At 43.2% G+C, this 21,551-nt stretch overlaps 1 protein-coding gene across 3 annotated transcripts in view; it reads right to left on the bottom strand.

The window, feature by feature from the left end:
• Positions 1-21,551, bottom strand: part of DVL1 (dishevelled segment polarity protein 1) — a 73,661-nt gene that overhangs the window by 25,735 nt on the left and 26,375 nt on the right. For all 3 annotated transcript variants that reach the window (XM_051637164.1, XM_051637165.1, XM_051637166.1), the window contains exons 2-4: positions 18,937-19,006; positions 11,368-11,489; positions 7,871-7,983 (exon numbers count right to left, since the gene is read on the bottom strand). In XM_051637164.1, the coding sequence (XP_051493124.1) occupies positions 7,871-7,983; positions 11,368-11,489; positions 18,937-19,006 (305 nt within the window). The remainder of the gene's footprint in view (positions 1-7,870; positions 7,984-11,367; positions 11,490-18,936; positions 19,007-21,551) is intronic.

Raw genomic sequence — 21,551 nt, 5'->3', positions numbered from 1 at the left:
AATATCTCAACCAGATTTAGTTACTGAGGAGGTCAAGCCTATTCTGCATTGTTTCTCCTCCTCAGTGGGGGCAAGCAACTTCGACCTCTGAGAGCCAAGGTCAAGTAGTCTGTTCTGCAAAGTCCCTGAATATTCAACCTCAGCTACTCACCCAGGGTTTCAGGAAAAAAAAATTAAATTTTTTCAAAGTTGCTTTCATCCATTACAAAAACAGGAGAAAAAAGAAGGGAAAAGACATCTGGGTTCTAAAGCTGAGAAAACAACACTTTTCTGTAAATTAAAAGGCTTTAGACAGTCAGAGTTCTGTTTTTTAAAACTAAGGAGAACATCAGACTTGAACAATTAAAATTCCTCTTTTTCTTACACTACAAATTAACATTTTAAGGCTTTACATAGTACAGCCTAGAGTCCAAAATATTTCACTAGATCTGGAAACCTAATCACAGCATCAGACAAAATTCAACCTCAGCATCAGTATAAAATCAAGCCCAGCCACACTGCCCTTTTCTTTTTCGCTGAGTACCTCAGCTTCCCTCCACAAAACAAGGGCTCTGACTGCCCAGAAACTTGAGTTGAAGTGAACATGAATACCTACAGTGATACATGCGGGGCTGTGCCTCTGGATAGCATCGGGCTGGTTCCCATGGCCTCATCAGGTGGTGACACCACTTGTGACAATATCTCCCCCTGGGAGTGGGCCTCAGAGGGGAAGGCTGCTGTGAGTGGAGCTCCTGTTGCCTCTCCTGCTGTGGCTGGCTCCTACCAAAACACTTCAGAAACGTGGCAGTGACCATTTCCCTGCCCACACTGTGCCCACTTAAGGAACTCCCCAGCGTGCACTGTGACTATCACTGTGTCCAAGTCCAACAAACATATCCAGGTGTACACGGAGCTTCCCACAAGTCGTGATTTTTCACGCACAGTGTGAGAGGAAAAAAAAGCCAGTTCAGGGCTCCTGCTGGGACACTGGAAAATTCAATTCCTGAAGACTCAAAGATCATGAAAAATACATATATTTTTGCATGCTCTTCCTCCGTGACATAATCCCAAGGAAGCCTGTGCCCAAGAGGCAGCACATCTGGCAAGCAGTGTATCTTGAAGGACTGGGGAAATAGAACAAAAATCAATTGCATTGACTTTGCCATTTGTCGCTCTTGCCACTTCCACAACACACTTTGTAATCACATCTGCTGGATACAAGTCACTCTTTTTCACAGATCAATTCTGAAAATCCACATCCTTTCACAGCCACATTTTTAATGGGATCCTGTAACACAGCACAGCTCTCTTTATCCCAATAAACCACACATAAATAGGCCTTGGAATTTGTGTAATTGCTTTTTAGAATACAGTCAGGCTACTAGAGATTATACTGATCTGGGGTTTCTTTTACAGTATTTTACTTTAATGTATTACAGAAATGTATCTCAGATCTAAATATATGGGTTTTTTACTCTGACATAAAATTTCTCTCTTTTGGAGATAGAGGTGAAGGAACTTTTTCACTCAAATCTCTATGTGTGTTTCTCATCATTAAATTCCATATACTTCTGCAAGTGTTTTTACCAAGAGAGAGTGTTACTGCAGATGCTGTGTTACCACAGATGCCCAATTAGCACCTCAAATGCTAAAGTTAAAACAAATTTACCACATTCTTTCAAGATTTTGACCTGAGCTCTTCAAAAAGTTAATGTTCTCTCACATCATCCAGGTCGGTTTTCTCGTTTGACTCACAGACTGTCCTAGTATTATGGATCATACTGGATATGAACGAATCATTGTTTTCCAACAAATCTCTATGAAATTGGAATGCCTTGCAGGGAATAGCATTTAGAAAGTGTACCTTTGCTCCTGGAAAAGTTCACAGTCTCTAGTGTTGAAGCAATCTTCTTTCCTCCCACGCTACCTCAGCTCTACCACCGACCTCTGAGCTCTGCCATCCAGACTGGGAACCCCTCGCCTAAAACCCTCCCCTGCCACTGCCTGCAGGGGGTGGGCAAGCTTCGGCTACTCCTTGAATAACCTGGGACAAATGAGTGGAAGCAAGGCTGTCCTGAAACAATAAAAAGGACAGTCCCTCCTGACATGGGATCTGGAGTGCCGCGGTATCATGTTTCCAGTAGACAAAGCAAACAAAGAAGACAAAGCATGTGGTTTAAGGTTGTCTTGCAGGTTCAGGAGACCCACCAGAAAGAATAATTAAACAAAAACTCTGTCCCCTCCCATCTTCTAATGGGGAAAGAGCACATTTCTCACACATAAAGCCTTGCCAGGGAAATCAGATTACAGCAGCATCTTACATGACTTTGATGACAAGACACAGATTTATACGGTATTTACAGGGCCCTTGAATTCTTCACAAGCATTAGGCAGGAAGAAAGGGAAAGGCATGGACAAGCTGAGCTGGATGAATGATGGCAGCAATGTATGCATTTTGTCTGGCTGCCCTGACTCAACCTGACACAAGATTTTGCTGCCTGCAGCAGGGCTGCACCTGGAACTCAGATCCCAAAACCACACTGGCTGAAACTTGTTGGCACTTTTAAACCCATTCCAAGCAGCCAAAACACAGCTAACACAGGGTCACAGTGGAGAAGGACCTTAAATCCTTGCCTTTTGAAACACAGTGTCAGCTTTTCAGTTATTTTTTGCATGTTAAAGCCACACAACCAAATTCAATCCTGCTACAGAGACACAAATAAGAGACCCCAACAAAGGAAAAACCTGTATCTAAATGCAGTTTCCCTCCCTTTTCCTCTTTAACTCTGAACTTATTTATCAAATATAAACATACTATTATTATGTCACTATAATAATTAAATATATATATATAAAATATATTTATCATACAAAGATGCATTTTAAAGGCTTCTGATTAGCAATGTGTTTGCCACTGTGTAAATTAAAACTACCATTTAGGTTTCATCTCGTATCATTCAGTGTAAACCAAAAATGGAAGGGAACTGGTTTTTGAGCACTGCAAAAGGTTTGCTTCATGGCTTCCCCAAAAGCCAGTGCACAGCTGGATTCAGCTGGAACTGGAATGGGTGAACAGATGTGAGGTAAAGGGAAGAGCTTTTAGTCTCATTTTGCAGATCTGTATCTCTAGGTATTCCAACTAAAATACCCCTGGTTTGTATATACTAGATCAGAAGAGCTGACTACACTAACAATGCCTCCTGTTTACATTTTTCCCCTTTTTCCAGCTCTATCTTCTCAGCTAAATTTTAAACAGAAAAAAATGGGTTCAGCTTCACACATTCACAGTTTGAACCAGATCTTCTGTCATAGAAAAGCTCCCATACACTGCTACAATAGATCACAGTGGCTTTACCAGCATGCAAATACACTTCCACTTTAACAATGTTTTATACCTCCCAAACAGCACCAGGTATTCTTGAGCTCACAGCACAGGTTTCCTGTGTAATTAGGGTGGGCACTTAAATCCATAGTTTTTGTAATCTCTCTAGCCAATTAAAATTCCCTTTCCAGAGTTGTTCTAATTTAGCCAACACTGTTTTGGGGTAAGGGTCAGGAACTGTAATTGAGTGAGTGCTTCCACAAACCATGATTATAAGGATTTTATTCATAAAATACTGCCAGGTATCCAAGTCTTTAGTCTAAACAAGAATCATTCTCTGCTCTGCTTCAATGCCTGTCCCACTAATGACCTGGGACTTTCTGCCTGACCCTCTGCTCCTGTTTCTTCATTAGAGGATGACAGAGTTCATTGAGACTGTCTGACAAAAGCCTTTTACTGTGTGACAGAGATTAGAATAAAGCATAGCCTAGGAGGTTAGAAAATGTCCTCCTTGACTTTTATCAGCAGCAGAGTAGGCCCTGCCTGAGGGACAAAAGAACATCAAAGTCCTAAATCAAACAAGCCTTGAAAGCAGAAAAGAGTAGAGCAGCATCTGCTCAAGGAAGCTGTAAAGAGGGTTCCGTGACACTGCAGAGAACAGAGGTGACAGGGTCTCAGGAAGAAGTCATAGCCAAGCTCCTGGTTTAGAGAAAAAAACAACAGTTTCCAGTCCCCACCAATGCAGAAAGCCTTTGTCAATTATTAACAGGACACGTTACTGCTTTTTTAATGATGACTTGCAGCCCCATCTGTGCAGCCACTGCTGCCTGCAGGGCTCAGAGTCTCTGCTATGTAAGGGGAGAAGAATGACCACTATTCCTTGTCCACTCCTGCTTGATGCTTGTACCCATCTGCATGCTATATCCCTTGACTTGTGTTTGAAGTGCTTTGGAATCCTTAAACCCTTAATCATTCCACAGTGCTACCAGAGAAAGGCTTCTAGACATCACCATAGCACGGATTACAAGCAGGCACAAAGGTCCTGTTCCCAAGGCACACAGTCCTGGGCTGCCAGTGTCCCCTGCGTGGCCATCTGGTCACTTGGAAATTTCAGGGGCTCACCACCCCCCCCCTCATCGTTGTTTATACATGACAGTCTTGAAAGAGCAACCACAGCTGAGGACAACTGCATTTTCAGGGGCTGCTGTTGAAGTTCCCACTGTGCTTGTTTTGCAGTCCCAGCCCTTTCTGTTCAGATCCCTTGGCACACACTGTGGTGAAGAGGACGTGGTACTGCAGCGACGGCTGGAAACCTGCCACAGCTCCTCTTCCCAAACACTGGGGATCTACAAGCATGCCCTCAGTAAGAGCTTCTCAAAGCACAGGTCATTATCCAGCATTTTTCAGCTGGCTGCACAATAGTTAAGTTCACCCCACAGCAAACTCAGTGTTGAAACACTAGTGTTGACACTTGACATCTGCAGACTTGTCAGAAAACGAGCAGTAGCTATAAAACGTCCTCCAATGCCAAAGAAAACTTGTCCCTTAATTACCTCCTTAATTAGAGCTTCCACAGTCCCCTTTCCCACTTCTCCTTGGCAAACTGATGTGGGAGCATTGTTCTGGGCAGCAAGGGGTCCCATGAACATGTGCCAGGCAGACCTCCCACATTTCTAATTAAGATCCTCACTCTACTTCCAATTAATAGAACTTTGTCAGCTTTTCAAAGCAACAAGGACTTCTGTTGCTTTACGAGAGAAAGTGGAGCTCTGACATCCTGACAGCTCTACTCTTTCAGACTCATTTTATATGAAGCTCACGCCAGGGACAGATTTGCTACTAATTAGTGTGAAAGATGATCAGGAAAAGACATATTCCCCAATCCATACAAAAGCCTCTTTGGATACAAAGCCTCTCCAAAAACTAATACAAATTCTCTGCATATATAGCCTCCACAATATAATTATTATTACACCTTTAAAACCATATGTACACAGACAGAAGGGAACTTTGTCCAGGCTTAGCTGACAGGGCTCATCTTGCTCAACTTGTTCACTTTATTAACCTCAGTAAGAACACAACAGCAACAACAGAGTGAAATGTCTTTCCCCTTGCACTCTTGGAAAAATATAACCTGCTTAAAGCACAAGAGGCATACAACAGGTAACTCAAACTTTGGCAATTCCCTGGAGAAAAATTATATCTCTACTTGTTGATCCTTCATTATTTCCCCAGCTTTACTGAGCATCTGTGGATGAGAATTAGGGTGTGGTCTGCATATACATCATGGTCTGTATTCTGGACCATGAGCAGAGAATGCTCTACTAAAAATTACTGAAAAGGAACACAGTAAAATGACCAGGATTTGTGAACAATCCACCCTTGGTACCACATTTTTAATGATCAGCTACCAGAGAATGTGGGTAGTGTACCCTCACCTTAGCTCCAATCAGAACAAAATGTAAGAAACCTGCTGCAGATCAGGCTGCTCCTCAGCACCTTTTCTCCCTTCACCTTGTTTGAAATTCAGGCTACAACACATTGCACAGCTTGGTGAGCTGGCAGTGCTGTCCCTATGTCTTGGCTGCTCTGCAGTGTAACACCTAAGGAACCAAACCATGAGTAACACAGTGTGCCAATGAAGATCCCTCCTCCTGCCTCTCTGTGAACTACTAGAGCTGTAATTTGGGTATTATTTAAACAAGTCTCTACAGGACAAGATCAAACACTTTAACTGCATTTCCTTCTTTCTGCAGGGAAAGGAGGATTTGCCACTATTTCATAATGACAAGAGAGCACACAGCTTCTGCCCTTGAAATAGCTGTGAACCAGGTGTCACAACCTTGCTGCCCTTCCTCCACCCTTGTCCCTCTTTCCTATGGCTGTTCCCCCATTTTACACCCAACTGTGCTTCAGACAAAGAAGACAAACTCAAGACAAGAATGACTGTTGTTATGAAGAGGCCTTAAAAGCCTTCTCCAGGATAAGGCTGTTTCACTTCTTTGTATCTTTCTTAAGTGGCAGTTCAGGATCTAGTGCTGAACTGTGCATTCTGGAGATGAGCTTTCAGCTGGAAGGAACACACTACTGGGTGTGGGGATTTTTTAAATAAAATATTATGCCCACAGAAACAGTATGGATATTAAATGACATATTCCATGAGACCAAACTGATACAGTAGTTGTCCTTGCTTTATGCACATGAACAAAACTCACTTCTTGCTCATATGGAGAGCCTGCTTCAGGTAGGAGGCCTAAATTGTACTGAGTACAATGTTTGCAGGCTGAGTGACATGTTCCTGCCTGAGCACAGCTTAGACTGACAGAGGAAGGAGGAAATTTTACTCTATTTCTGTCTAAAGGGAAAAGTATGAACTGCTTTCAGACCACTAGAAGACAGAATCTCCCAGGCTCAAACAATACTACATGAGGGATCTAGACTCTGGCCCTTGATTCAACAACCAGCTCTTCTGCCACCAGCTCATGTCTGTGGCAAAACATGTATTGGCATTAAACTAATATTAAAAACAAATCACCTTTTATCATTCTTCCCGTAACAAGTTTTTAACACACACTGTTAGAAGATTCTGCCTCTTTCTGGGATTTCCCAAAGGAATCTGCAGCCAGGGTCATGCAAAGACAGCTCTCTGCTCCACCCACTGTGTAATTTTCATTCACTCTGAGTCAGTTACAAGTTGGAAGGGTTAAATGAAAAGAAAGACACCTGCTTCTAACCCATAGAAAACCAGAAGTCATATGTATTCTAACTGGAGGCAAATACTTTAGTGGGTGGAGCTGTCAATAAAGCCTGTCATGGCATCTCTTGGGCCCAAGTATTCCATATTCTGGACCATTTTAAACTCAATGGGTGGCAATGATTAATTCTTCACTAAGCCTGGAAATGCTTGTCTGGCAACAAATGAAAAAATCAAGCTTACTTTGATGTACAGACTAGAGGCAAGAGATGAAGTTCTGCAGTTCATGTGTGTACTTTGGGTGCACTTATGTATAAAAAGAAAAAAGATCTTCAGGGCCCATGTGTTGTAGTTATACCAGCTTAAAATACTACTGCTGATCCAAGCCTAGAGAAATCAACAGAAATTATTTCAGAGGATTTTGGCTCACATCTTGCAATGTTGAAATACTAAAGACTGTCTACACTGCAAGCTCCCAACACCAGGCAGCAAAGAGTGTGTTCTCCTTTTCAATGAGCTAACTTGAATAACAGAGGCAGCCTCGCCTTGACAGTATGGAGCTCAGCACTGGGTGTCATTATGCCTCTCCAAACAAATCATTTTCTAATACTACAAAAAGTTCTGTAAATCATCAAAAAGAACCCCCCTGCCACTTGACTGCAGGTTGTCCAAACCCCTTAGAAAATGCTGAGCTTCAAAGAGCTTCAAAGCAATCATCAAATTAAAATAATTAAAATAATAACAGTCCCAGAAACACACAGGAATGTAGACACACTTCTCTGCTGCAGTCATGCACACCTAGTTGTTACTTGGAAAGATGATCAGAAAAATTGTGCTTTCTAAATGAAAAGGAGGGGAAATAGAACAGGACTCACCATCCTCATGTCCTTCTCTATTTCTCCGTCGGTGTCTGTCTCGCCGGTGACTAATGACTGACTCTGTTCCTGTCTCATTGTCCAGGCCATCCCGGCTGCTGGCAGCATTGGGGCTGTTAGAGAAGAGGAAGAAACAGTGGAGTCATCTCTCCCCTTTTTTTTTTTAATTTATTTTTTGTTTAGAAATACCCTGCAGATGAGCTGCAGTCTTGCTGTAGCACTGCAGGCTGCCCCAGACTGCACTGAACAAGCTGCCATGAGGCTGTTGAATGAACATTTCCACAGGGGAAAAAAAAGCCTCCTGATGGGCTAAGAAAAGGGATCATTTCAGCATGCACTGGGATGACCAACTACAAGGCAGCTTTAGCTGCTAGCACACTTGCAAAGGACTTTGGCTTTCAGCTCAGTCCCAGCACGAGGGCTTTAAGATCACAACTTTGCAGCATCACTGCCAACCACAAGAGCAAGCAGAAGACAGTGGTTTTTGGAAGAAAAAAAACTTATGAACTCTAATGCTGGTCTCAACCTGCAAAACACTCCAAGTTCCTGTGCATCTCCTGAATCATCTCATGATTATTCTGAAGATGACAGACCCAAGAAATACACACAAGTATGTATGAGCTCCTCCAGTAATGTCAGCAGGTGACATCCTCCATCAGGCATCAGGGGCTTCTTCTTAAGCCTGTGAATTGAGTTTTTTCAGCTTTCTACAATATCCTGATACATGCATCATTTTTTTTAAACCAAACCCAGTGTTTCAGCTCACTTTCTTAAGTGCTTGCTCACCCCAAACTGATCTGTTTTCCTGACAATAACCCAACCCAGATACACAACGTGCTGACAACCAAGGGGCAGAAGCTACAGCTCACTGTGGCCACTTTCCATGTCCAGCTCTGACCTTGAAGGTTGAAGTCTTGCAAATCACAGCAAAGCTCAAAATAATTGTGTCTGTGAAATGCACAAACAGACCCCAGGTCCTTTCCTTATGTTCTCAATGGCCTGAAAGCTACACAGATATGCCAGCACAATATTAATCTAGTAAGTCCCAGTGAAGGATCATTACGAGCAAGTGAGCTTCAGGCAAAGAGCAGAAGGACCTTGATGATGATCTCAATGCCCAGATTTCTTCCACACTGCAGTCATGAGGGCTCTACTGAGAGCCACCTTCTTGCTACTACAGTTAGCCAGAGCAAAATGTTTCAAAGAAGCAGCAGAGAATTTATCTCCATGGTTTATGGCCACTTTTTTGGTTGAATCTAAACAAACAGCAATGACAGCTCCATACTTTTGTATTTCCAAGCCCTGAGGAAGGGCCATTTCACTGTTCATATAAACCAGCCTGGCTTTCATGACTAACCAAAGCAGTGGGAATTAAACTACCAATGACCTAACCAAGTGGTCCCAGGGGCTTTTGAAGCCAGACCCAGAGCTGGTGCATGTGTAAGCACATCTGTGTAGTGTTACATTTAAGAGGATTGCTGAAAAGCCTTCCACACACCCACACACTTTCTCTGCCTTCACAAAATGTACTGACATGCCCACCAATGAGGAAATCGGGGTTGTTATCCCAGAAAACATTTGCCTGCACATTTTAAACGCTAATGAAGCTACCAAAAGGCAAGTGGGTCTGGAACTGCTGTCACAAGTACGTCTCTCTTTCGTGTTTCAGCCCAGTACAACTGAAAAGGGAAGGAGGTGACAGTTTGCTCAGGCCACCCGGAGGCTCTCAGACATCTCGGCAGCACCATCTAGTGACTGCTGACACTGCCCACCTGCACATCGCTTCCCAGGCTAAACCCGCCCACAAAATTTGGTTTACACCCTAACAAAGGAGGTGCAAAAGGAACCTCACACTTGGCCTGTTTCCTCTCTCATTGCTGGGCCAATTAAATTCAACCCCATTTTCAGTGCACATACCTCAGAGCTGTGTACAAAAGGCAGCTCAAGGGTTTAAACCCTAACAGATAGGATTCCCTCCTGACCTGTCTGCTTCATCTGTTTCCTGTGCTCTTTGCTGTCCAGCAACAGTACTGTTTGTACAATTATACAACACCTTGCTCAGATGGAGCTTTTTATATACTTAGTATAAGGCCTCAATCAAGACTGAAGAAGGGAGACAGGAGATGACAGATCTCTGGTAGTCTGAACAGCACTAAAAAAATCTCAGGGATTTAGGAACCAAGAAGGTCAGTCACCCTTCCAGAAGAGGAAGTAAGATGTGAGTATACAGCAAAACTGAAGTTACAGTTGTGACAGTTACAGGGTTGCACGACTGACCCATTCAATGGAAATACTATTCAAGGAGACTGTGCAGAAATGGCACTGAACACACTACTGCAGGATCACCACACCAACACCTCAAAAAAGAGAATTTTCTAAAGGATTCCCACGTTGGCTTTGCACTATGAAGATGCCACCACTCGCAGCAGTGTGCTGACTGATGGCAAGAAGCCCAGAGAGGACCTGCAGCCCAGCACGGCAGCCAGCAGGTGCCCCAGCAGAGCTCAGCTTAGATCCCATCGTCTGAGTACACGCAGTTACTCGCAGTGAGTGGAGACACGGACACAGGCTTGTGCCTCATCACCATGTAGTAATTGTTTATAAACAAAGTTTGATCTTGCAGCTACCGCACGCAGGTATAGGTGAGGAAGACAAAGAACTAGTTATATTTGAGCCCACGTGACTGCACTGACAGGCCTCTCCCAGCCAAGGTAAAGCAACGTATGAACACACGAGGGCACTGAAGCCCTTGGCAGACACACTGCCGGGCCGGGTTAGGGCTTCCTAAGAGTTCCTGCATCCTCTAGAAAACATTTATCTCTAAAAGACTCCTAGACAGCACTAGGGGCTCTTCCAGGCACCAGATATCACAGAAAGCAAAGGCAACACACAACACCACGCAAATCCACACCACGTTCCATTCTCCAAACACACTAAGATCACAGCTAGAGCCAAGTCCTGTTTTAAATCCTCTCTGTAGATTCAGAGGGCCTCCCTGAAAATGAAGGTTTTCAGAGGATAGACATTGGCTCTGCACACCTAACAGGAAGGAACAAAGCTACTATTAACTGAGATGACTCCCAGTCTGGTCATACCCAGCTCAAGCTGGGAGCCTGTGTGCACACGGAGGAGCCATTAGTCCTCATGTAAATTTTTGCTCTTGATATCACTGCTGGCTCTGCCCACCACATAATCACACACACTATAGTAATAAAAGGTTGTAATCCATACACTATGAAAAGCATTTCAGGCTCCCTCTCTACTTAACTCTTCCACAGTGACTTTCAAAATGAGATACACAGGATATATATTTCATTTGAACAACGACAGGGCTTTTTTCTTCCCCTTCCCCTTTTTAATTCCTCAGTTCTCATAGTATTTTTTCTAACAACAAACAGCAGGTTTGCAGGGAGAAATGTGGGGAAGAAACAGAGAGGAATTGCTTTTTTTTTTTTTTTTTTAAATATATATATAAAAAAGACACAATGTGCTCTTACTGGAAGGACGGAGGGCGGGAGTCGCCGATGCCGCCTGTTCTCTCGATGGGTGGCGGAAGGTCCGTGTGGCTCTCGGTGCACTGGGAGCCTGTGTCAGAGTGGGAGCCTTCAGCCAGGACCAGCTGCCAACAGAAAAACAGAACATTACAGACACTTGCACAGGTCTCTCCACTCAGACAGCTTTGCTAAATACTCTGAGAGATCTCAGGGAAGCCAGAGGAAAGGCAGCGCTTAGTGCCCGCTTGCGTGGATACCTGCCAGACTTCCCTACAATCAGGTCACATTCAATCTGAACATGGAAACATCATCAGCTGGGATATGCACAACATTCCTGCAAGCCCCACAAATTTCTTCTTATCTCAGAAGAAACAAGCACACCAGGCAGAGAGGGCAGTTCTCCTTGTGACTTGTCCTTAGAGAGTTTCCCAGGCCGCCAGCAGTCCCTGCAGGCTGCACGCACCCCGGGAGGCTGCGCGCTCAGGGTGGTTTTGCCGTGACAAAAATAAGAAGCAAAAGCTGAAAGTTGACAGTGGGACACCCCAAACATGGTGTAAACTTTTTATACAAGGACCCTTGACCCCCAGGAAATCACAATCTGTCGCCAAATAGCACAGTTGCTGCTACCTCTGTTAAAGAGTCTGAATTAAAACCAAAATCACCAAATCTCCGCTTCAGGAGGAGGACCAGATTCCTGATGTTCATCATTCTTGTGTCTCAAGTGTGCCTATTTTATCTCTTACTGTCCCCTTAAGGCAGAGCTGCTGATAGCAAAAGTCATTTTCCAGTCATGCCACGGAAGGTTTAAGTCTTACTAGTGCTGGAAAAAGCTCCTGGCTAAAGTGTACACCCAGGAACCAGAGTGGTTGCTTTCTCTACCAACAACTGAGTAAATCTTTTGTAGGAAAATCAGCATTTGTGCCTCAGTTTCCTAACCCAGAAAGGCAGGATAATACTGATTTTGCATGACTGAGATTGATCAGGAGGTTTACAGCACCCTTGAAAGCAAATTCTGACTTTGCACATCCTAATCTAGTTCCATACTTTTCTTGCAATAAAGGAAGGTAAAAACGAGCCAGAAATGTGAAGAGCCCACTGACCACACACACCACCTTCTGGCTGCTGCCAACAGAAGTTAGACTTGATCTTGTGACATAGAGGTAAAAAGGTTTATATCCTATTACCAAGCCCCTGAGACATCTAATCACTTTGCTGAGTCTCTTCAAACAATGTAAGATCTTTAAATAAATGCTCAAATAACAATGCAGATTATTAAATATCACAAAGAGGCAACAAGGTGTCAGCTGCCCTCTGTTTTTAGCTGTGGAAGAACTAGCCCTATATAAGAGATTCCAAGTCTAACTGGTTAATTTATCAAGGACTAATTCTAATATAATAATGAGATAGATGCTAGCTATTAAAGAAGGGGATGGAGGAGAGGGAACAGGATATGAGAGGGTGGGTGTTCAGGATGCAGTTTACTCCTCCTAAGAGCATTTACCATGGATAAGAGAAGGCAAATACACACACGCTGTCAAAAAAGGAACTGCCTGAAGACAAAACAGTTCTCCAAGCACCACATGGAGTCAGCTGCATTATTCAAACTCTCTTATCACCAAAGCAAGTGCAGCAGAGGAAACACTGAAGGGAAAAATACAACATGAGGTTTACTAATAACTTGATAATTAAGGTTTCTTTCTTTCAGGTGGGGAAGTTAATGGGAGAGGTTTAGAAAGCATGTTGGCATTACGGAGATGCAAGAATCTCTCTGAGCCTGGCTCATCCCCTGAGGAATCTCTATGCAAGTACTTTGACTAACAAAGTCAAAATAAGGGATAAAAAGCAGGAAAAAAATAAAGAATTAAAAAAAAGAAACTGGGTGTAGGCAAGATCTCTATATCCCACTCACCCTCACATTCTCAGTTGTATGGAGCTACACAAACAAGCACCTGGCCTGAGTTCTTTGAAAGCACAAAAACGTGTTCCTTCTTCAAGCATTTCTGCTGATGGCAACACCTGTCCCAAAGATGTGGTTGATGTGAGAAGAGAGATGAGCCAACAAGACAAACCCTTTCCCTATTTCTGGGTGTTTGTTCTTTAGTATTCCCCTGCTATTGGAGTCAGAAGCCTGGGCCCTGCAGAGCCCATCATGAAGCAAACCCATTGTATTGACAGAGGTGGCAGATCATCTCAGGAGTGCTGCTGAGCAGAAGCAAAATCCCCTGGCTTCACGTGTGGGCAGAGAGAACTGCTGCTCCCTGCTCTGCTGTGCTAGCTGCAAGTTCCTCCTCATAAGCTGTGAAACAAATTCATTTTCCTCAACAGTCACTTTGGAGCAAGTTCTCCCTAAGCAGAGGATTACCTGTCTCTTGGAGAACATGTGGAGTAAGAACCAGAAAAATAAAAAAGGATCTGCATTCCTATAATCCTATTTCCATGTCTCTCACCTCCAGATTTTTTCCAGCAGGTTGCTGACTGTTTTTCTGTGTACATCAGAGCAATGCAGAGACCTAGGTCGAGTGCATCCATGCTCTGCGAATGGCAGCCAGTTCTCCTGCCACATGGCTAAGGAAGCAAGATTTCCTGACAGGCCTTTGCTCCACCTGGTGCTGATCACAGTTAGAAATAGGACAGCACCTTTCAATTCAAAAATTTCTGAGCATATCAGACCAGAACTACCCAGCACTACTTTATCAAAGAGATCACCATCAGATCATAGAGCTCTGAAGCTTCCTCATTCAGCATGTTCTTTCATTTTTCCTCCAAGTCCCCCATCCTTCATGGCAACCTGTTTGCTGCTTCTCTTTCCCACAGAGATCCTCACACTCCAGCCCCAGCTGCACCTTAAGAGGAATTCATTCTCCTACAGTAGGACTCAAATCCTTCCCTAATAACTTAGTCAGGTACCCTAAAGCCTAGGAATATTTTTTGTGATCCCACCTGCCTTCTTTACAAGCTCTGAAGGTGATGGAAGAAGCTCTACATTGCAATATCATGTTAATATCCTCTTCACTTTGGGTCAGATTTCATGCACAGCTCTCTCTTTTCTCCTGTGTGATCATTCAGTCTATCAGCAGAAGAATGAGGGTGTATATCCTCTGTGAGATGAAGAAATGGGCCCTGAAATCAGTTAATTGGATACATTAGAAATAAAAAAAAACAACCCTGCCTTGGTGGATTTTCATTCACTGCATCAGTTCTGTGCTGAAAGGCAACAATGCACTTTGCTGAAGATCAATTAACAATCCTGAAGCTCCTGGGTTGCCTTGTAGGGTAGAAGACTAAATGGTTCTACCCAACAATTCTAATTGCAATTGCAAACACGGTCTCTAAAAAGCTTATGCACAAACAGGACAAGTATTATCTGTTGGCACCCAGATAATAAAGAAAAAAAAAAGAGGCAGACTCTCAGAGGCTGTGACATCACTGCCAGCCAATAGGAAATTGAGCACATTCCCAGCAGCCAGGCAGGGAATTGTTCCCAGATGTTGCAAAGCCTTCCTAAAAAACACAGATAACAGCCAGCCCACTTTGTGCAAAGTGCTGGCACAGCCCCTCAGCTGGCTCCCATCTGGCAGCAACCAGGAGCCAATTCTTTCCACATCCCCAGCTTCCACTGGGATCCTGTCCCTGGACCATGCAAAGAGAACAGAAAAACAGTTCAAGCTTTTGCAAAAAGCTTGAAGGTAACATAGTCTCTCCTGTACAAGCTGTTTTTCCAAATTGCCCAGTAAGGATCTGAACCTGAGAAAAAACAAAAATGCAGGAATAATTTCCCTCAGGTGAGCAGCTCTTGGAAAACTCAAAACCAAATTATCCCCTGAGAAAAATTGTATCCTAGGTTTTATCAGTGTGTTTATGTCAGCAAAACATGCATGTGTATCAGCTACTTTCTGCAGATGTGTTTGTGTAAATGCATTTACTAGATGAACTTGGCCATATAATTCATGTGACTCTCTATATTGCTGAAAAAACCCTAAATATCAACCATTTAAAAGGCATTTAGTAAGTAGGAACCTTCTGTCTCAAATTACTTAGTCCTTAAAAAAGCCTCAAAACAAAACCCAACTAAAAAAAAGGCAAAACAACAACCCAAAATCAAAAGGACAAGATCTAAGATGCAGAGGAGAAAGACAAACAGGACACGGGAGGGGTGGGGAGGAAGTTTAAATAGTTAATTAGTAGCAGTGATTCTAATTTGATACTAATCTAGGTGTACCCTGAGCACCCAGGGCAGCAAAAGTTAAGTGACAACTAAAGACTTGTAGATCCTCCCTAGAACATTTCCCCCCAAGGAAATCAGTCCTGCATTTGACACCAAGATCAAAGTTCCCACCTAGGACAAACAGAAGGATTCAAATATTATTAAAAAAGATGAAAATCTCAACTTTCTAAATGTCAGTCATCATGGAAACTTCAAAGTAGCCACTGCATCAGTGAAGAGAGGAGGTGTGGAGGAAGAGAAAGTGAACTCAGACTGTTGTGCTCTTAATGTTCCCATTTTAAAGATGTCATCTTGATGTGAAACACACACACACAGCCCCCAGTACCAGTAGTGCACAGTGAGGAACACAATCACCACAAGTAGTTTCGTGGAAGAACCCCAAGCTGCCTGCTACCAGCTGATGCACATACACAGGAGACAAAGAAAGCTCAGGCCCAGCATGTTAAAATCCAGATAAGGAAACAGCCCAGTCCAAAAAGAGAGTTCTTCCAAAAGGTAAAGACCAACCCTGCCAGCACTGAAATATATATATATGCAATTATCTGTCAAGTTCAGTGAATAAGATATTAAAGAGTTCAAAACTGTGAACAATTAACTTTACAGTAAGATTTACCTAAAACTCCTCCAGTAATTAGCAGCAAATAGAGGCAGATAAGCACTGCAATTTTATGGGTGTTAGTGTGGAAAAAGTAATTTGCAATTTGTAATGCAGGTCAGACACAGATGTTGCAGCTGATTGTTCAGCAGAGTGAGCAGCCCTTGTCAACACCATCTGCAAAAGGTGCACCAGAGCCCTGAGAATGCAGCCATAAACTGGACCCAAACTGGCAGGATCTGCCTAGAAATTTGGAAACAAGCTGATGGTGGGAAAGGAAGAAACAGCTCTACTAAACCTCTGAAACAATTCTTTTAAGCCATCCATCTACATTTTGCTTTTAGATCTTTGCAAAAACACCATTCTCACGAGTAGAGACTTAGCTACTGACTCAGACTGAACTGATTCTCAAGTGTTAAACTCCTGGGCTGGCATTAAAAATAAAAACTATTTCTCTGTCACTGAACGAATGTTATTTCACCCAAGGAAGAAAGGCAAATTGAACTCATTTTTCTCCTTAAAAACATGATACAGCAAGTGAAGGAGGGATTGTGTTCTGAGATGGGAAAACCAAATTTGTCTTTATATGGTCTATTAAAGGTAGATGAGAAACAGTCTTATCATTGAAGCAGATGATGCAAGGATCAGAAAAGCTCCAGAAAAAAACACTGAATCCATTCACAGAATAGTTCACATTGCAAGAAGAAGAAAATACAATGTTACATTTTTTAAGAAGCCACCTTCAATTAAAACTTGCTCATGCACTCAAAAAACTGGCAAGAAGGAAGATTTTAAGATGAAGTAACCAGGCCATGAGACATCTGCTGCCAGCTGCAGAAGACTTTCTACATGACCTTGAAGGGAGAGAAAAAATCCACATAAAACTTTAGTGACTCAGTTCCCACCCATAATGTGGAAAAAGCAAAAACTTGTGACATACAAAGAAAACACAAGATTAAGGTTTCTGGATCAGCAACCATGTCCCCCCCATGCATGTGTGCAGTGCACAGCACAAGGAGATGGCAAGGAGCAGAGACATTGATCCTGGCTGCAGCCTCCAAGGAAAACTGTCATGTAACATAGAGGAATTGGTGGGAAGATCTGAAAGAAGGTGCAAATCCTTGGAGCAAGGATTCAGCATTCTTCCACATTGGAAAGCAGCCAGCCACCTATGCTGGGACAGGAATCACAATAAACTGAAGGCATTCTTAAAATGCATTTTGGAAACTGTAAAATTTCTCTGAAATTACAATAGCAACAGTCACAGAATTAAAATGCAGCATTTAACTTGTGTGTGTGCACTTGCATATATTCTTGTTCTGATCTTACTTTTCTTGATATTCTGTGTTTCAACTGGAAGACAGAAAAGGCATATATTTTCATGTTATTTATGAAGTTGGGAAAATAATTCAGCTCTCAACTTGAGATCAAAAGCCCTTGGGTTTTTGGTTGGGAGAGGGAAGGAGGAAGAGGTTAAAGGATTAGGATGTAAAGGGGGGATTAAATAATCCACATCCTTACTCACGTGGAATCGTTTGGGGTGGGAGGGTTGTTTGTGCCTAAATTCCAAGAACACTGGCCCTGGTTGGAACAACCTGAGTCACATTTTGCTGCACAGAAGCTCCTGGATAGTGTGTGCAAGTTCAGAATGAATCGTGGGTGTGTTGAATCAGCAGTGCAAATGAGACACTCTTTTGCATAGATAAAAACAAACACTGCCACGCTCCTGAGTGCACTGGGAAGAGGAGATCCAGCCCAGGGATGCAGAAGGCCATCTGCACATCAGCCTGTTGTTTGAATTAATATTTATCAGTTCAGCACTATGGAATAAATGACAATGAGGAGCAAACAGAGTGCATTACAGACTGAGGAGGAGGAAAGGGGTTCTCAGGATTTATTTGCTCTCCTGATAAGAGCCACTATTCATTTCCATCCCTTTGCTTTTAAAAGAGACACTGCTCTCACGCTATGGCAACACAAATGCCATCTTCAGAGCCTTTTGTATCTGCAGCTTTGGGGATGCTCTCTTCAGCTTGTTAATCACACATGAAATCCCTTTTTGTACAACCTCTTCCCATACTGTCAGAACCCCACACTCTAGCCAGCAGTGTTCCTTGGACTGACGACAGTAACAGCACCACCAGCACGCACAGCTCCAGCGTATCCTGAAGGCAGCATGTTCAGCAGCATGGAGGCCCTTCAGCCAGCTCCAGCCCCTCAAAGAGTAAGGACCTCACACCACAGCAGTGGCCACCAGCACATGTGTTCAGCCATGACTTGGTGAGTTAACACCACCAGATGTTCAGTTCCAACAACCTCATTAAGAACAAACCTTGGGCCATCTCCCACAGCACTCTAGGTGGACCATCAGGTCTCAAAGACCACAGTTGGTTGGTTAAACATTAATTTTATTCTCTAATGCCAGGGATTTTCTTCTAGAGAGTGAAAACTCCTTTTGGCAACCAATTTACTCCTCCATGGAGCACAACACATGGGGATCTTCCCTTCTTTGTGGAGGCAAGTAGGCAGAGAGACAACAGTGGGAAAGAAAAGATGACACAAAATGTTACTAAACATTAAAGGTTTCATGTTTAAACTCCCTTTTCAGCCCTGCACATCTTTGTGGACTTTGCTCTAATTTTTCAAACAGATTACTGAATAACAGGATGTTACAGATATCATGAAAAACTAAATCTTTGCTTCCCGTGCCCACTGTAACACCATGCACATACAGACAGATGAGCCAACATACCCAGGACACCACTCTTCCATTGAAGCAGGGCAGCTTTGCATTGTCATCTGAAATCTCCTCCTTTACCACCCTGGAAAACAAAGAAACAAAACAACAGGAAGGAAATCAAGAGTCTGAAATGACATCAGATCAGAAGAGACAGTGGTCCAGTAAAAGCACAAATTTTTACTAAAACGTTGGCATCAGCAAGTCTTGTATGTTTAAAGAATATGTGACTGTTAGAACAGAGGAAGCAAGTAAAAACAAAGGCTAGAATAGCACCTTTCTAGACAACCATCCCAAACTGGAGGGCAAAAAAGCATTTTTCCCACTTTAAGAGTCTCCCAGCCCACCATTTTTTAAGATCTGATGGTGATTAAAATCCCACTGTGCTGTGCAGTCTGTGTCAGAGATCACTGCTGACAAGCTAAGGCCACTCTGTTGGCAAAGAAAGGACTATTACCTCAATTTCCTTGACAGGATTTGGAGCCAAAACACAGCACCTTCCCCCACAGCACTGACAGAGCTGCAGTCAGTCATAGAATCATTAAGGTTAGAAAAGACCTCTAAGATCATCGAGTCCAACCATCAACCCACCACCACCATGCCAACTAAACCATGTCCCTAAAAGCTTCATACTGAACCCTGCTCTCCTGTACATCAGACAAACATCTCTACCTTCTCCATGAACTCAAGCTCTCTCATGCTAGCCACAAGCCCCTCCTGCTCCCTGTTCCTCCCTGCTTTCACTCCAACATGGTTTCCAAATGGTCCTTCCCCCCTGCCAGGGAATGAGCTGACATGAGCTGCATGCAGAGCTGCAGTTGTGGCTTTGGGTCAAAGAGCAACCAAGGCTGTATGAGATCCGAGACCATCACAGCACCTCTGCTACCTCCTGGGAGCCACTTCTCTTTACTACTACGTGTTCATGTCAATACTCAAGACATTCTTTTTGTTACCTAAGGGCTCCAACCAAAACTGGGAACCTTCTGAACAAGGTGTTGTGCAAATACCCAGAGTGGGGACTGTCTAAACTTAGGTGGAGAGGAGATCTGGTGCTATGTTCACACCAAGCCAAACAGCAGAGCTGTAGCAGAAATAGATTTCTGGTCTTCAGTCCCTACACAAGGGAACAGGGACAATTTGTTTTTGACCATCTCAGGGCTTTAAAAAAGCCAACCCGAAGTCTAGTCAAATTCAATAAGAACTTGTGGTTTCGCAACCACATTTTCCTTTATTTATGTTTTTGTCTTCCTGTTGCTGTGTAAAAAAAACCACAAGAGCCACAAAGCAACTGACTAGGCATGATCTAGTGTCATATTAAAGGTGGAAAAAAACTGGTTAGAGAAGGAGAAGAGAGGAGAGCAAATGGACAAGGAGTTTCTTTCCATCTTACTTTTGGAAAATTAGGAATAAATAACATCACCACTAATATTTGTGTATTTTAATCCATTTTTGAAAGAGGGAAAGAACATTTCTTTCTTCACATTTATTTACATTGTTAATAGCTAGTGGGACAATATTAGGCAGAATTCATCCCTGACCTACTACTGGAAAGAAAAACATTTGAAAAATATTAACTCCTTATGAATTTGTCCTCCCTTCACCTTTTGGCAACAGGAAACAGATTTCCTTCTATTTTTTAGTAATTTATGCTAGACTCTAAAGAGACAATAAAGAGCAAACTCCATTGAAACAGAGAGATCCTCAGTGCTTGAAAAGTGCTTGACAAGTCAATGAAGCTCTCAGACCTGAAATTCTGGAGCTGCAGCCTCTCTGTGCAGACGCAGGATTGTGATGTTCGCACGGAACTCCAGCCCCAAAAGACTGACTCGAATTCAACCATTATCTTTTGTGTTTCATAAAGTCCTGGAGGGAACACTCACTCAGCAAAGATCCAACTGCAGGATCAGCAAATCAAGATGCTGCAATAATTTTACCTTGGCAGATGCGTGTTTTTAAATGACAGTATCTCCTCCCCTGCCCCATAAGGAAATGCCACTCACTGCATCCCAGAAATCACACTCGGAAATTCTGCACCAAGCTCTAAGATTTAGGCTAAAGTGAAGCCATAAAAATGGACTGATGGTGAGGTTGTCTCCAGAGAACAGGCTTGGGGGTCTCTCTAAAACTGACCCCTGCAGTGGCAGTGAGGATCCCCCTGCAGTGCTGCACAGACTGGCTGAGCTGCCCTCGCAGTGGACATGAGCAGGCTGAAGACACCCCTGACAAACCAAGCACCCTATCACAGCATCAGCCTTTGCTGCAGCTAAAGGGAACAACTTCCAGATCTGTTGCAACTTGAACTACTAAATATAGCCCTGAGCTATGAGGCAAGAGAATGACAGACTGTAATTCCCAGCTTGCTTTGGGTAGCAATCAACAGTGCCAAGAACATCAAAGACAGCAGCAGCCACTAATTTCAAATATCACTGTTTTACAAATCATTATTTGTAGTGAAGAGGCAGCTCCTTTCAGTGCTCAGGAAAGGGAAGCAATGGAGAGGAGGCAAGAAAGGAGTATGAATGGTTGCAGCCATATGCTTCAGACTGAGGCCAACTTTGTATTCCAAGGAGATGTCTTTTGCTCTACAAGAACACAGAAGCAAGGGCAGAGGGAGACCCCTGCCATGGTCT

The sequence above is a fragment of the Apus apus genome, chromosome 20, assembly GCF_020740795.1.
Source record: "Apus apus isolate bApuApu2 chromosome 20, bApuApu2.pri.cur, whole genome shotgun sequence".
In the NCBI taxonomy this organism is placed as follows: Eukaryota; Metazoa; Chordata; class Aves; order Apodiformes; family Apodidae; genus Apus; species Apus apus.
Note: the sequence above shows the minus strand (reverse complement) of the source record. Positions and strands in the feature narration are given on the sequence as shown.